The sequence below is a fragment of the Molothrus ater genome, chromosome 1 (assembly GCF_012460135.2).
Source record: "Molothrus ater isolate BHLD 08-10-18 breed brown headed cowbird chromosome 1, BPBGC_Mater_1.1, whole genome shotgun sequence".
Taxonomy (NCBI): domain Eukaryota; kingdom Metazoa; phylum Chordata; class Aves; order Passeriformes; family Icteridae; genus Molothrus; species Molothrus ater.
In genome coordinates, this window is record NC_050478.2 from 106,637,836 (window position 1) to 106,653,490 (window position 15,655).

The following is a 15,655-nucleotide window of genomic DNA, read 5'->3' on the forward strand; positions in this document are numbered from 1 at the left end:
CCACAACAAAGAAACGCCAGCACATAGTGCAGATGGTGCCCAGTTTGTGCACAACAAAAAGCCCTTTCTACTGCTCTGTGCCCAGCAGAAACTTCCTTTGCATTAACCACTGCAGCACTGAAATGGCAAACTGCAATGTGAAATTAATATCCTAAATTAGCTACAGCTTCTGGAAAGGGTATGAAGGGTGACACATACAACCTTGAGGCAGCTGTAGGCACAGGACTTTTCCCTGAAAGTAAAAAACTCCACAGAGGGTTACTGGGGCAGGAGAGTAATTGGTGATCCCAGTGTAGGTATGACCTGAACTAGATCTAAACCATTTCCCATTTTACACACAGCTTTAAAGCAGCTGGGCTCTGATGCTGCTGACATTAATTCCACCACAGAAGTGGATGCTGGAAGATCAAACTAAAGCCATGCTGGACAGTGAATAAGGCTCTCCCAAGAAAACCTGGTGTCACAATCACAGCTAAAAACAGCAGCATGTTTCAGAGATCATCGGAGATTAACACCAAACTTAAAGGCAACTAATGCTTTAAATGTTTGGCTACAGGCCAGCAGCTTTAATCCTGCTGCTAATAGGCTTTGCTAGGCCATGGTTGCATCAGATAATACTGAAAACATCCAGTACCCAACATGCACTCAGCTGTCCTCTGAGATGATTCACGTGTTGTACTTCCAAGAAAATCAGAAGTAGTAGTAAAGATTCTGCTTCACTGAGCTTTAATAGTGAAAGTCAGGAGAATAATGTGCAGACCAGGTTCAGCCCCTCAGTTCTTAGGAAGACAAACAGGGCTTTTAGTTGACTGTATCTGAACTGTGCTGGCAACCCGTCATTCTGTTCTTTAAATTATCCTGATCAATCCTTCAGAAATTGAGAATTTGAAGCAGAACACATCAGAAAATTATCCTTGTATCAAAACAAAGACAATTCAATATCACACTGCCAAACTCCAAGCCTTTTATAGAAAGGCTACAATGCACAATGCAATTTCTGCATTGTTGAATACAAGACTTTAAAGTAGCTTAAGAACTACAGAGAAATAGGTAAAATGTAGATTTTCATGTGCTCCTGCCACAATGATCCATGTTTTATGCTCAATGCTACTCAAGTATTCAGCATATTGCTGTGAGGATAGTTAACAGACCTGCCAAAGCAAAACCTCTAAAATGAGGTGTCTCTAAATGAGGCATGTATAAGGGCAATTGCTGTTGCCTACATTATTCTCTTCCATGTATTTGCATTGAAAATTCTGTATAAAATGCTTCATCTCAATTAAAAAAAGACTGCAGTTCATTCAGAGCAGAACCATCCTGGCCTAACTGTGGGTCTACTATAACTCTTCTGATGTTAGTAAAATATCACCTTTGCATACATGAAGGCTTTGTCTAGATCCCTGAAAAATTATTTTCCCCTCTGATCTCTCATCTGAACAGGTTCCCTCAAGGAAGGCAGAAGCACTTCTTGATTGGTAGCAATGTAGCACTAAGTAGCAGAAGTAATATCTGGAAAACAACTACATAAATCTGGAAATTCTACTGAGAAGTTTAAAAAGCCATGTGCCTTCATGCCTGAATGAATCCTTCCCTACCATGAAGGGACAAACCACATCCAGACATTATACATGAGACTTGGCTTACCTAAATGCCCCAAAACCATAGAATATACCAGCTCCTCAGGCACAAGGGACAGTGGGAGTACATATTCAGCACAGACTACCTGGTTCATACCTAGCCCAGTTCATACAAACCCTTTTCTACATAGAAAGAGTTCTGGTAATTAAGTAGGAAAAGCATTTTCCTAGAGTCAGAGCAACACTGCAGCTTGAGCTTTATGCAACAGGATGCTGCATTTCAGAGTGAAAAGCAATGATCATCTTGAACATTGTTGGAAAATGCAAACAGGCAGCTGAACAAACACACAGGGTGTGTTTTTCTTTATTCCTTCTCCCTAGAGTTCTCCAGGTCAGACTCCCAGAGAAGCAGCAATCCTCAGTGCTTTACCACTCTCCTGATGACAAGCACTGGAGCAAGCTCAGATACAGCAACAATCTTAACCTGCACAGGCACAAGTGCTGTCAGAGTTCTCCATCTCTTTTCTTCATAAGTTTCTTCAAAAATTATCAACACCCAAACAAACAAAAAAAAAAAAAAAAAAAAGGCTGCAGTCACCAAAGGGGAACAATCCCTGTTTAAACTACTATCCAAGTGACTGCTCTTCACCAGGTTGTGTGTTGTCACCATCACCATTCACCCTAAACAAAAAGCTTACTGCTAATCAGAAGTTTGGAAGAATTATGAATGAGGTTTTTTTCACAAGAGAAAAAAATCAATTGGGAAAAAAAAATTAAAAATTGCCAGCACTTTTACAGTTGTGAAAATTTAATAGAAAGCAATAAAAAATCCTTATAAAAGCTGGAAAATATGATCTTCCATCAAGTTAAGAAACTAATCTGTCCTGCTTCTAAGAATCAAAATCCTCCCACTAGAATATGGCCCAGAAATGGCCCAAGTAATGCATATGTTATTTCCTCCATGTAACTTTGGAGGAAGAAGCAGGTAATGACTAGACAGTATTTCAATCATACCAAGTTTTGGGAAGTTTGAATATCAATTCAAGACAAAAAAAAGCATTTCATCCCTTAATACTGGTACTTATCCAATCCATTTTGTATCCTGCCAGGAAAGAGAAGGTAAGTGAAGGAAATTGTAATGCTCTTAAATGCTACTAAAATATTTAGCTGTCTTATCATGCTTTTGAGATCTCAACTCTTAACATGATTAATACCTGTTTACTGCTTTTCTTCTCTTCTGTATTTTTCTTGTCATTTTTCTTGTAAGCTTCGAATGTAGCTGGGTCAACACTGTACAAACACTCAGTCCACTTCCCATACAATGCACAGAGTTTCTTTTTGCTGTCAAAAAAAGCAGACTAAGTTTACAAAGGAGCTTAAAGAGATTTATTTCCTCATTTCAGACAAAAATATGTGAAAGAAGAACTTTTGAGGTGAACTTTAAAACTCCATTACTGGAAGTGCAGAATTCATAACCCTGCTGTTGCAGGTTCTTGCCCTTGACAGACTCTGTTAAAGGCATTCAATTCCACAGCTCCCCTCAGAACCAAGGGCAGTCATTTGTTTCCCATTTGGAATTAAGCTGTTACCTTTTGTCCTGAATGTAGCCTTCAACTTTGTGCAGTTCCTTCCCAAAGAGGCCACAGGGCTTGAAGCTTAGTACACATTTTTCACCAGTTCTAAAGGCAGAACAAGAGAGCACTAATTACTTCCAAATGCTTTTCCTTTTCAAACTTGCAGGAAGTGAAAGTGCTCACACTCCTAACTTACTTATGGTTAGTTATTTCCACATTTCCATACTGCTCAATCCAAAGTTTGCCCACAATAATGTTATGCACACAGCAAGTAGGGTTTGTCCATGTGTAGGCTTCGTTGTGCCTAAAGGAAGGGAATAAAAATTAAAATACTGTATCCGTGTACAGGATGTCTGTCCTTCAATAAGCCATCATCATTCCAAGTCTTGAAATGGGCATGGCAATAAATCAGTAAACCCAGGAAGTTTATTAACTACTATTGCTACTGATTTTACCAGCTCCTTAAAACAGTCACTTTGGTGCAATCACTGTTAACATGGAAAGATACGAGGAAAGCCAACAGGACTCAGGCATGCTGGCTTTAGCAGAACTGATGTCCAGGCACTTGGAGAACATCCAGGCCCAGGTCCCCACTGGTGCTATTAGCAGCATGCATGGGGAAACAACGGTAGTTCTTTTCATCTTCCCCTCCCCTCCTCCCCACAAAGTGATCTGCCCCCAGGCTTTAGGATGTGGGTACTGGACACCTCCATTCCTAAGACTGAGACTAATTCATTCTAATCATCAAGGATGAGGCAGTGTACCCCTTCAATTATTACTGATCCACTTACTCAAGAAGCTCCAAAGTCATCGTGCCTTTTGGTTCTGCTTCCACACTCTTGCCCCAGAATTTGAGTTTAGGATAAATTGATCCATGAAACACAAAATCATTATTTAAGCCTTCAGCATAGAAAGCACTTATTGGTGGATGATGGCTGACTTGCTCTGAGAGAAGTCTAAATCCAAGATCATCTCTGCAAAATAAAGATAACCAAACCATATACCTGCATATCAAGTTGTGGTTGGTTTTCCTGAGGTGAAAGGGATAGTTGGATCCATGCATAGTTGCTGTACTCAGTGCAAGACATAATTAAAAGCCTAGGTTAAACTGAAAAGATCAACTAAAACATAGAACATCCTCATCCTAAATAACTAAGGACTTAATATAAAAAAGAAACAAGAACTACCAGATCTGATGAGTCAATATAGCTACTTTTGATATTGATCTCTTTCTTAAATCTTCACCTAAACACAGGTCAAAACATTAATTGAAAGAAAAATCTGCCTTAGGTACAGCTACACAGTAATAGACTCATGCTGCTTATTAGGTACTCTGAACACTCCTGTACACTCTCTTATGTACCATGCACATTTTTCATTCATAAGATTTTGGGGGAAAATTAATTTTTGTAGCTAAAACTTGCTTTTAAACCTGGCAAATTTCATTTGCCTGCTCTGAATTGAAAAGTTAAGTAGTTTCTCTTCACTGAAAGGTCAATTGGTGAACATCAACACACAGTGCATGCACCTACAGCAGCTGTTGGAAGCTTACGAGCTGAAGTGCAGTCTGCAAGCCAGCTAACAGATCAATGAAACATCTCTGCCATGGAATACCCCCCTCCAGTGCAGCTCTGTTCATTACCTGATCAGTTCATAGGTCTCTCCAAGCAATGGGTTGAAAGGCTTCCCAGTACGTTCCCATTGCGAGGCTACAGCAGACACAGCAAATGCAGCCACACACTGCTCAGAAGAGTAAGGTCACACAGTTAACCAACAGTAGCCATGATCTTACAGAATATCAAAATACTTTCCTAGACTGGTGTCCTGGTTTCTGCTGGGATAGAGATGATTTTCTCCCTAGTAGCTGGTACAGTGTTGTTTTGGATTTAGAATGAGAATAATGCTGATAATTCACTGATGTTTTAATTGTTGCTAAGCAATGACTAGCAACAAAGCCAAGGACTTTTCAACTTATTATACCACCCCACCAGGCTGAGGGGAACAAGAAATTGTGAGGGGACACAGCTGGGAGAGCTGACACATTGACCAAGGGGATATTCCATGCCATATGACATCATGTTCAGTATATAAATAACCTAGAGGGGAAAGGAACCTGGCCAGGGGCTCCTGCTGCTTGAAAACTGCCTGGGCACTGGTCAGTGGGCAGTGCATGACTGCACTGTACATCACTTGTTTTTATTATTCAAATTATTATTTCTTCTCCTTCCCCCCCTTACCAGTTCTATCCCCCATCCCCATGGGGGGAATCAGGGTGAGTCAGTGGCTGTCTGGTATGGAAGCTGCCTGCTGGCTTAAACTGTGACAGTTCTGGTTCTGTACAAACTTCCACCACATGGGTCACATGCACCTGACTTACTGTGCACCTCTGGATACTTCTTGTCCAGGACTTACTGTGCACCTCTGCCCCTTTTTGTCCAGGGCATCATAAATCACCTCCAGCAGGGCTACTTCCCTCAGGTACTGATACCTTTCTCCAAGGTGCATCACTTGTCTGGGTGACGTATAACATCGCCCTTGAAGGAATATCTTCCCTTCACACCTGACATGAGTCACCTCCACAGTGACTTGTGTCACTTTTCCAATCCCTCTGTCACTGTCTCAGTTCCTAAAAAGGGATCCTACCTGATTGGCTTCCTTATCCTCCAGTTCCAGACTACTGGCTCTCTTATTACCCCAACACTGGAGCAGGCTGGTGACAGACAACATGTTCACCTGGACGACAGCCGAAACCTTTTTGTGTATCTCACAGCTCATTCAGAGATAGGGATTGTGTGGTACTGCCTCATGTATGAATCCTTCATCTTCCTCCTCTCCAGTCAGCAGCTATCTCTCCTCTTTCTCCTGTTCTCTCATTACAGCCCTGTTTCAGAATAGCCTGTTTTCTCTACATCTTTCTCCTGCTCCCTCTTGGAAGAAACCCCTTTGTCCCTTACTAAATGAGCTGATTTTTGCTTCTGACACTTCCTCTTGTGTATAGGGGTGACTGACACCAGCACAGGTTGGTTCTTAGGTTCAGCAGTGGTGCCAGACACAGGAGTCGGAGTAGCTCCAGTGGCTCTTGTTTTATTGTCAGATCTGGAGGCCTTCTCTTCTCCTTGAGGGAACTGAATGTACTGAACAGAGCTCATTAGGCCAGGGCCAGGCCACAGCACCTTGCAGTGATTTCTGTCACTATAGAATTGCCAGGGTGACAGCATACTTTTTCCAAACACTTTTTTAATTTCTCAGGATTCTGCACTTGCTTAGGAGTGAAATTTCAAGATATTGGAATACCCACTATCCTAGTGCTTGCCCAGACTATCCCACACACCCTGCCACTCATAGCTTTCCAGCCCTGGGGCAGATCTCTGGGTCGTAACCCCAAATAGTTGTTTTACTGTAAACAAGACTGGAAACACATTCATGAGATACAGCAAAGGAACAAGTGGATTTGATATCCCGATGATATTGAAAATTCTCAAGAGTTAATTAGCCTGGAGGAGAAGAGGATGATGGAAGAAGCTATCTCCTACATGGATTGGCTCTCTGTCGAGAAAAGGCAAAAGGTGTAACTATGAATGGTTTCCTATAGATGGCTCCCAAGGTGTGGAAATGCTGGCAATGCTGAGTACTAGTGCCAGCTCAGACTCACCACCAGGAATCATAAGACAGTGTTACAAAGTACAACAAAATGCTAACCTTAACCCAGCCCCCAGAGGTGATAAAAACAGTGCAGCAGGGAACATATACGGCAAGTTAGATGTTGCATAACCCAGCTCCGAGAATATTCACAGCAGCAAATAAATCAACATTGCAACCGGAGACTACCAAACTAATATCATAAATGCTTATAACAAATTTGCTTTATTGTGCTCTGGTCAGATCCATTGTTATCTCAACCCTTCAAGCTCTGCTCCTTGTGGGGTGCCATTGTTGCAGTTTAACCCACCACACATTTGCTCACTCAGCTTCTCCGTGGCACAAATGGGATGGGGGATAAAAAAGGTGAAATCAGTGGGTTAAGATAAAGGCATCTTAATAGGGCAGAAAAGCAAGGGAAAACAATAATGATAAAATAATCACAACCATCACAAGTAATGCAGAGCACAATGGCTCACCACCCAGGGACTGATGGCCCATCAGATCCTGAGCAGCAGCCCCCAGACAGCTTTCCCTTAGTTTATGTCCTGAGCTTGACACCATATGGTATGGAATACCCCTCTGGACAGTTGGGGCCAGCTGTCCCAGCTCTGCCCCCATCCCTGCTTCTTCTGTCCTTACTGGTGGGGCAGCACACAAGGAGCAGAAAGTCTTTAAATTACTGTAAACACAGCTTAGGCACAACTAAAACATCAGTGTGTTACCAGCATTATTCTCATTCTAAATCCAAAATAAAGCACCTTACCAGCTTCTATAAAGAAACTGAACTTTATCCCTGTGAAAACCAGGACAACAAACAAAACTAGTAAATGGATAAGAGAACTCAACATGCAGCAAGTTACAGGAGTTCCTCCTACAATGAGGCCAAGGAAGAAAAATCCCACAACACTGAGCAAGAGCTCACATGAACTAGCAAAGCCAACACACCTGCATCCTCTCGGTGGTGCTGGAAAGCGAGCTGGCTTTGTGGATGAGGTACGTGTGCTCCATGTACTCCGTGAGGCGCTGCAGGAAGCTCAGGGGCTCGTTGAATATAACTGGCATTGTGATCTTCGACAACTCCTGATGCACAAATGAAATTCCTGTTACAAACTGAATGATTAGATACCCTGACCAGCAGTAACCCAAGTGTAATTGGCTTATTACAAAAATAAATGATGCTCTTAGTGCTAATGCAATGTGCTTGACCTGGCTCTGCTAATACTGGAAAGGACAAAACCCTTATGAGCTCGATAAGCAGAGCTGTGCTGGCGTTAAGGCTACTTTTAAAACAAAAAGAAAACCAAGCATCAAACTTCCTATCAATGAAAGCATTAAGAAGGTGAGATGAAACAATGGAAAGAAGTATTAAGGACCCTTTTAAAGACTAAGTTATTTATTATTCCATAAATAGATACAGACCATAGGTCATCTAATTACTTAAACATATTATCTTTTTTTGGAGGCAGGTGGGCAACTGGGGGGAGGAGAATAAGAAAGAAGAGGGAAACATGATGGTACAAGAGTAAAAAGAGGGATTTTGTATTCTGAAGAAAAAAGAGAGTTTGCAACAGGAATAAGAATTTAAAGGAAGCCCTACAGTTTGGATGCTGTCTGTTCTCTCTCTCCATTTTTAAAACGCTTGCCCTCCGAATGCATAACACAGCAATGGTTTAAACTGCCTGCAGCAGCAAATTTTTAAAAGGCTGTAAGTGTGACTGCTGGCCAAGGGTGAGGCAAACAGCACCGTCCTGAGCCATAACAGCAGCACCTGGCACCAGGAGCCCTGGAGGATGCTTTGGTACAAGCCACTACAAGTTCTGCTGCCCCCCACAACTACAACTTCTCTGCAGAATTTAGACCCTTTTTTTCCTGCACATACCTTATGCAAGGCAGGCTTTCAATCTGTTCTTTGTATTTTGTAACACTTTTCCACTAAAGACACTGGGAGAAGCCTCAGACACTTCACATCAACTCGGGAGACTTGGAGCTGCTGATGCAGGCATTCCCCAGCATTTCCACACCTCATTGCTTGATGCTGCTCCTAACTACAACCAAGGGGAGGAGGAGAAAACAACAGCAACTAAACCCACAAACTTTCCCTTCTGTAGACTACTGTTAGAGACTGACAGAGGTTTATCAGCAGCAAGTATTTCCAGCCTATTGTAGGATCTAATGGAGAGAAGAGCTCCTCTCAATTCACACCTAGCTGGAAGCAGATTAGGTGCCAACGAGCTAACTCTGATCTGGCCACCATCTGATCAGTAACACCATGGAAGGGGGAAGACTCAGATACTAAGGGGAAGGGACAAAAGCAAAATCAAAGTGGTTGTTTTTCTGGGGTTGTTTTGTTTTTTCCACAGTCAAAATAAATTTAAAAAAATCCAGCAAAGTACTTAAAAGGCTCAAGTCAAGACACTTTTACTGAAAGCATATTGCTCTGACTAGTTCCTACCTGCTTAAGTTAAGAAGGCAAAGCATAAAGCAAATTAAGCATAAATAAAGCAGCAAATTAATAAAGCATAAGCAGTAAGCAATTAAAAAAAACAACCTAAAACAAACAAACCAACCATAAACAAACGAAAAACACATACAAAAGACCTCTTCTCCCAAGAAAGTTTTCATTTGGACCTCAAAGAAAACAATCACTCCCCATTTTTTATCATAGCTTTCTGATTACCTACCATGCCAATGCATTTTCTTAAGATACTCCAGATACTGAAGTCATTTCTGGAAAACATTGGAGATGGTAAGCTTGTTCTGTGGAAAAGAAGAGTGGAAAAAAGCAGAAGTAAGAAAAGTTTTCCAATACTGACCATGACTAAGAAATGCAAATGCTAATTTATGAAAGTAACAGTTTCCCAATTTTTAAATTAAAATCCCTGGGGCAATGACAGTGCTACTTTGAAGCACTTAAACTGTTTTACCTGCAAAGAAACATGAATTTCTCCAAAACCAGAACCATGAATTTTGCATAACACCAACAGAAGAGAATGTCATCAAAACAGTTTTCACAATGGCACTACTAAGATATTTAGTTGTGTCTTTGTGAGAAAGTGGAAGTTAACTGAATAGGTACAAAAGTACATCCACTATATCTGAACAGATATGAGGGTTAAAACAGTGTGTTTGTTTTGGGGTTTTTCTGCTAGTCACCTTTACACTGACAATGAAGGACCACAACACTTATGGGCTATATTAAAACCAGCCCTCAGGAACAAGAGAAAAAAGCAGCATCATTAAAGTAGGGCAAATGGAGCAGCCTCTTTTACAGGGGGCTGACATATCCCAAAACAAGTCATAAGCACACTTTCAAGGACCAGCATTTAGGCTGAAAACACAGCGTGCGTTTCTCAGCCTCATGGGAAATCAAGCACTCAGTTTGTTCAGTTTTCTCACTGCTACTGACCAGCTCAACTGTTAATCCAATTTACTTCTGGAAAGGCATAAGTATTGGTCATAAGTCCTTTGTCCTTTGACAACACAAATCCATTTTTGGATCATGATGCTATTGCCAACAAGCAAAATTCACAATTTTTCTGTTCTTATCAATAAATAAAAATTACCTAGAGCTTACTCAAACTGCATGAACTATTGAAGTTTCAAAGTTTAGTTAACTCCAAATTATTGTGTTGCTATCCTAACCAAAGTTGTCTTGTCTCTGCTCAAGGTAGCTAAAGCAATCTTTTTCAGAGAGTGTGAAGAGTCTGTACCTTCCTTCTCCACCCCACCTTTCTGATAAATAGAAACACTGCCTTTAGAAAAAAAAATACTCAGGCTATATTGTTTGTTTCAGTAGCCCCACTTGCTGTGCTACCTCCCCTACTTATCTGCCACCGGAACACCTTTACCAGGGCTGATGCTTCAGTTTTCAGAAAGAACAAAACCAAGAAATGTTCCTTAAAATCAAACAAGCCCTATCCCATCAAAAACCCAGTTGTATGTCTGATCTCCTCATGGTAGCACACTACAGTGTTAGCAAGTAGCTACAAGCCCAACACCAACTTGTTTTACTCAGCTCCCCTGCAGAGGATGAGTGGGTAGGAGGATTTATTTTACTTGACCAACATACCACCACTCACTCTCCATTCTGACTTTTCACTGAGACACAAATGTTTTGTGAAAAAGATCATCCTGAATAATATTAAGTATAAAATACTTCTGTGGATGTTTTGATACATATGTCCAGGAGAGGACAGTGTCCACCAACTACTCAGTCTTATCTTCACCTGTAATGTTAACTTGTTTTTCCTGTGTATCCTTTAATGCAGGCACTCAGCAAAGTGGGTACTTGTGTTTTAGTAAGTCCTTCTGCATGTTAAACACATTAACCCTTAGTTTGCTGAAGTATAAAAAGAAATTGCTTTCCTTACATACTAAAACTTAAATTTTCATTAAAGTTAACCTGCTTTTTTGTTCAATTTGAAGGTTGGCATTCAGTTTCAGCCACTTATCCGTATTTGTTGCCTATATCAGTCAAATCTGCTGTGGGAGTCAGTTCTCTCCTCCCTCTAGAACACACACACACACTGAAAGAACAAAGCAGTTTTAAGCCACCAAGAAAGATCCCAGGGACAAGTAAGGACATGTGGACAAATGACAGGCAGCCAAGACTTGAGGCCTACTAACCTTGACATACTCCCTGTGATTAAACAAATTATTTTTGAATACAAAAATTCCTCTCCAGATGTCAGTTTCAAAAACAACTCGGGAAGTTAATTTTAGCTTTAAGTGACAAAAACATCTGCTGGAATTTCTGTGCAGCAGACAGATGAGATTTATTTAGGATCCTTTACTTAAGCAAAAAACACTTGCCCAAAGCATTAGCTATTACACATCAACTGCTACAGGAATCATCTTGTGGGGAAGGAAACATATGGAGTGAAAAAGGCACGTTTAGCTTGCTTTTCATGCCAACCTGAACAAACAGTCTCCTGGCTCCCATGAAACTGAACACCAACATGTTTGCATTCTGCAAGGCCCCCAGTGCAGGGACCAAAGGGAAAGCTGACAACAAAATTCAGCAACAAGAGGAAAACAGCAGTGACAAGTGGATATAAAATGTTGGCACTTTATACAGAACATTTTTATGCACTGGAGTTTTTGGGGGTTTGCTTGGACTTTTCTGAGGGGTGGAGGGTTTTTTGCCTTTTTTTTTTTTTAAGTTTGGCTCAGATGAAAAAATTCCCCTCTTAAAAAGAAGTTATTTGCTTCCTGATTATTTACTGTACTACTCTGTCTCTCAAATCCTCTCCCAAGAAGTGTAACAAAAATTAGGTCTACTCTCAACTCTGTGAAAAATCAGCAGGACGCACACTACATAAAAAATTCAAACCAAACCAACAAACAAATAAAAAACCCCCACCAAAACAAAAAAAATCCCAAAACAACAACAACAAAAATAACTCCCTAGAATAAACATGCAGATTATATGTGGTACTGGCTTCACCTATTTGTAGATGTACTTCCCAACACTTTTAATTCCTTGGAACCAACAGATTTATTCCTACATTTCCAAACCTAAAGCATGTATGCTACCCCTGCCAAGCAAAAACCAACCTCCACTTCTCTGTGGAAAACTCTCAACTACTCAAATAATATTTAGGTGCACTTTAAAGCTCAGGTTGTCTAGATGAAGACAGAAAATCTTATTTAAACTGTGGGCTGAACAGTGTCAGGTAATCTCATGTGCAACCTAAAGGCACAGATCCTCTACTCATCTGAGGGTATCAAGATTTTAAGCAAAAAAAATTAATATGGTCTATTTTCTAAGGGACTTGTTTCCATGTGGTTAACACAAATAGAAGTTAAAAAAAGTAAAAGTTATGAGCAAATTCAAGGGTGTAAGGATGGATTTAAGTGATGTTAAAACATTCTGAATCCCTCACTTTTCCTAGCATCAAGAGGTTACAGCTTTTGCTCTGAAATGGCCCCAGGTGGCAAAGCAGGCAGTGCCTATTTGACCACATGCACACAGTTAGAACCAGCCTCCTGACAAAACAGGCACAAATTGGAGCCAGCAGCTCCAGGCAGGTAACACAGCTCTGAGGTCACATGAAACAGATGCTGTACCAGGCCAAACGTGGCTACTACCAACAGCCTCAGAAAAGAGGCTAAAAATACCACACATCTCACAGCCCCTGAGAAGGTTCTCTTGGAGGTGAAGTTTAAATTGTCTGAGCTTCTGGGGAGAAAGAGTTTGCATCAATATATTTGGGGACAACTCCCAGTGTGACACCAAAGTGCCAGGTAAAAAAGCCTAACATTACAGCTTAATCTATAATGTTGTTATAGTCATTTAATCCCATAAAATACAGCCATATAGTCTATAGCCATTTAGTCACATAAAATAAGGCCATACGTTCTTATCTAAATGCAAAATAGATTCAAAGAAGTTTCCACTTTTCTTTAGCAGTAAATTATTAGCAAATTTATGCACCCATTTTACTCCAACATCCTAGGCTCTCTTTACTACTAGAAGACAGGCAGCTCAGAGAAACAACTGAGGCACATGTATTTGTTTATTACTTTTCATTACTCTTCATAAAATCAGGAGCTCTGAAATGCTCCTCCAGTCACCTGTTCCCTGCAGTTCTGACAGCACTGTGCAGCATCACAAGAAGTTGCAAAGTAATTTTTTAAAGTAAATGGAAAAGTAATTCCTGTTTGAATTCCTCAATTCAATACAATACAACATGCACCATCATTTTCATGTTCATTATGTACTGCATCCTCTCTCCTCACAGTTTCCAAGGCAGTGAAGGCAATTCAGATGTCCACCTTCACCTACTGCTTCCTCCCCCACTCCCAAACTTCCTGCTCTGATTAGGGAAGGCACTTAGCCAGGGCCATAAATACCACATTGCAAACAGCACAAGAGCAAAACAGCATGCTTAGTCAGCTGGTTTATGTTATCTCTCCAAAACACTCATTACTCCACCCAAGCTCTCATTTACTTCAGTCTTTGTCTAGTATGAGACATGCACAGGTCAACCCTTGAAATATTAGGTCTGATGCTACCAACTCACTTCAATAGCAAGTTGAAGTGAAGTCTTAACTACCAAGACACCAAGTAACTAAAGCCTATCTAGCTGCCTTCTGTAAAATTAAATATTATTTTCCTGGTTTTACAGAAATGTGGTGTCCTCATCATCATCCTGTACATCCAAAACACTTCCAGAATAGTCTCTTTGAAACATGCTGAAGTCTGGCTTTATTTGTAGCACAAATGTTATATTGCCCTTTCACTGAAACTGGAGAATAGTGGTGTCTGTTACATCTCATTAACTCCAGACCTATTGTCCTCCTTTATCGGCAAGGAAACAAACAAAAATGGATCATTTGACAACGCAAAATAAGCACATAAAACATGGATGAGACTTTTAGAATAAGACTCCCTTTGTTCACATTTGAGTTTCTGATGCCAGGCTAGCAATATTTTTCATTCATTCCTGATACCAACAGAAGGATCAAATAACTCGAAATTAAAGAGGCAATAGAAGGTACAGGTCATTAAAGATAAATGAAGGAATTAAAATCCACATAGATTTCAATAAGATCTAATAAAAAACAAGTGTGTCCATTTTTAAACAGCACATTATATTTTCTTTTTACTTATTTAGATTGGATCATTAAGATGCAAAGGAACACACCTTGGAAAAACAGTCTTTATAAAATCATAGCACAACCAATTACTTGTCAGTCATCCCTAACAAAGTTTTAAAATTAGTTTTTCAGAGAATCCTGTGGTCTCTCACCATTAATGAACATTATAGAACTTCAAGAATGGACAACATCCTACCTGTGTTTTTTGATTCCATTTGACAGCGACTCCCCACTGCCACACACCTTTTCTTCGGACATGCTTGAAGTTATTGTATCTTTTGAATCCATGCTGTCCTCTAAGGAGTAGGCTGCTGCTGTTTCAAACCCACTTAATGATTTTTCAGATTCTGAATCTGCAAAAGAACAGGTGCATGTTAATGAATCTACCGCCTGTGCTAGGCTTCAGTCAGATCTCCCCGCCTTGTACAAAACTGAAACCTAAGTAGCCTACTGTGTCCTGATGACAGCATCCATTTGGTAAGTAACTAGTACTGCCAGAGACTGCTGCAGCCCAGCATCTAGACATAAAGAAATTGCACAATAAGCAAGACCACAGTACATTAAAAATCCTCTACCAAACTGAGCCAAAATCTGGCATATTTATTAAACTGAAGCTACTAGACCTTGCCTAGGACAAGTGCCAGTGCCATACAGATGCCAGTACTGAACAAACAGGTACCTTGAGTAGTGACTCCTTCTTCAGTTAGGTGTAAGTTCTTAAGACTGTCAGTGCTGTTCACCAACCTTCACTTCCCAACTCACTGAACAAGTATCAAAGAACAGAAGGATATATCATATAGATAACACCAACTACGTAGGTCCCAGCAAAGTCTAAGTGATAAGCTCACCAATCAACAAGATAAACTTCGTTCTGTGAAAGGCAGGTTAATAGTACAATTTATATCACATCTCAAACTAAACCAAACATCAACAACAAAACCTTCTTTTCCAACCAGTGTTTTGGTCAGGTAGTGTTTGTCCAGCTCTGGAGAACAGTCTTGCCCCAAATCAGAAGGTACAAATTTCCTGGCAAAGGCTGTATTTTTGGAATAGGTTTTCTTTCAAACCTGACAAGATTACCTAAGGCTTATCCAATTGCAAGTTCCAGGAAGTGAGGGAAAAACTCAAGACATCAACTTCTATCTCATTTGAAAAATTCTTTAGCAGAAATCAGGTACCGCACTGAATGGCAAACAGCTTAATGCAAGCCTCACTGTTCCTGAAAAATGTACACCCAATCTACAGTAGATGCTATTCCTG

At 40.5% G+C, this 15,655-nt stretch overlaps 1 protein-coding gene across 4 annotated transcripts in view; it reads right to left on the bottom strand.

The window, feature by feature from the left end:
• The window catches only part of OSBPL1A (oxysterol binding protein like 1A), a 77,327-nt gene that overhangs the window by 8,007 nt on the left and 53,665 nt on the right, over positions 1-15,655 (bottom strand). For all 4 annotated transcript variants that reach the window (XM_036404641.2, XM_036404640.2, XM_036404653.2 and 1 more), the window contains 8 exons: positions 14,592-14,748; positions 9,475-9,550; positions 7,739-7,873; positions 4,794-4,891; positions 3,943-4,125; positions 3,348-3,455; positions 3,167-3,256; positions 2,792-2,918 (listed from right to left, as the gene is read on the bottom strand). In XM_036404641.2, the coding sequence (XP_036260534.1) occupies positions 2,792-2,918; positions 3,167-3,256; positions 3,348-3,455; positions 3,943-4,125; positions 4,794-4,891; positions 7,739-7,873; positions 9,475-9,550; positions 14,592-14,748 (974 nt within the window). The remainder of the gene's footprint in view (positions 1-2,791; positions 2,919-3,166; positions 3,257-3,347; positions 3,456-3,942; positions 4,126-4,793; positions 4,892-7,738; positions 7,874-9,474; positions 9,551-14,591; positions 14,749-15,655) is intronic.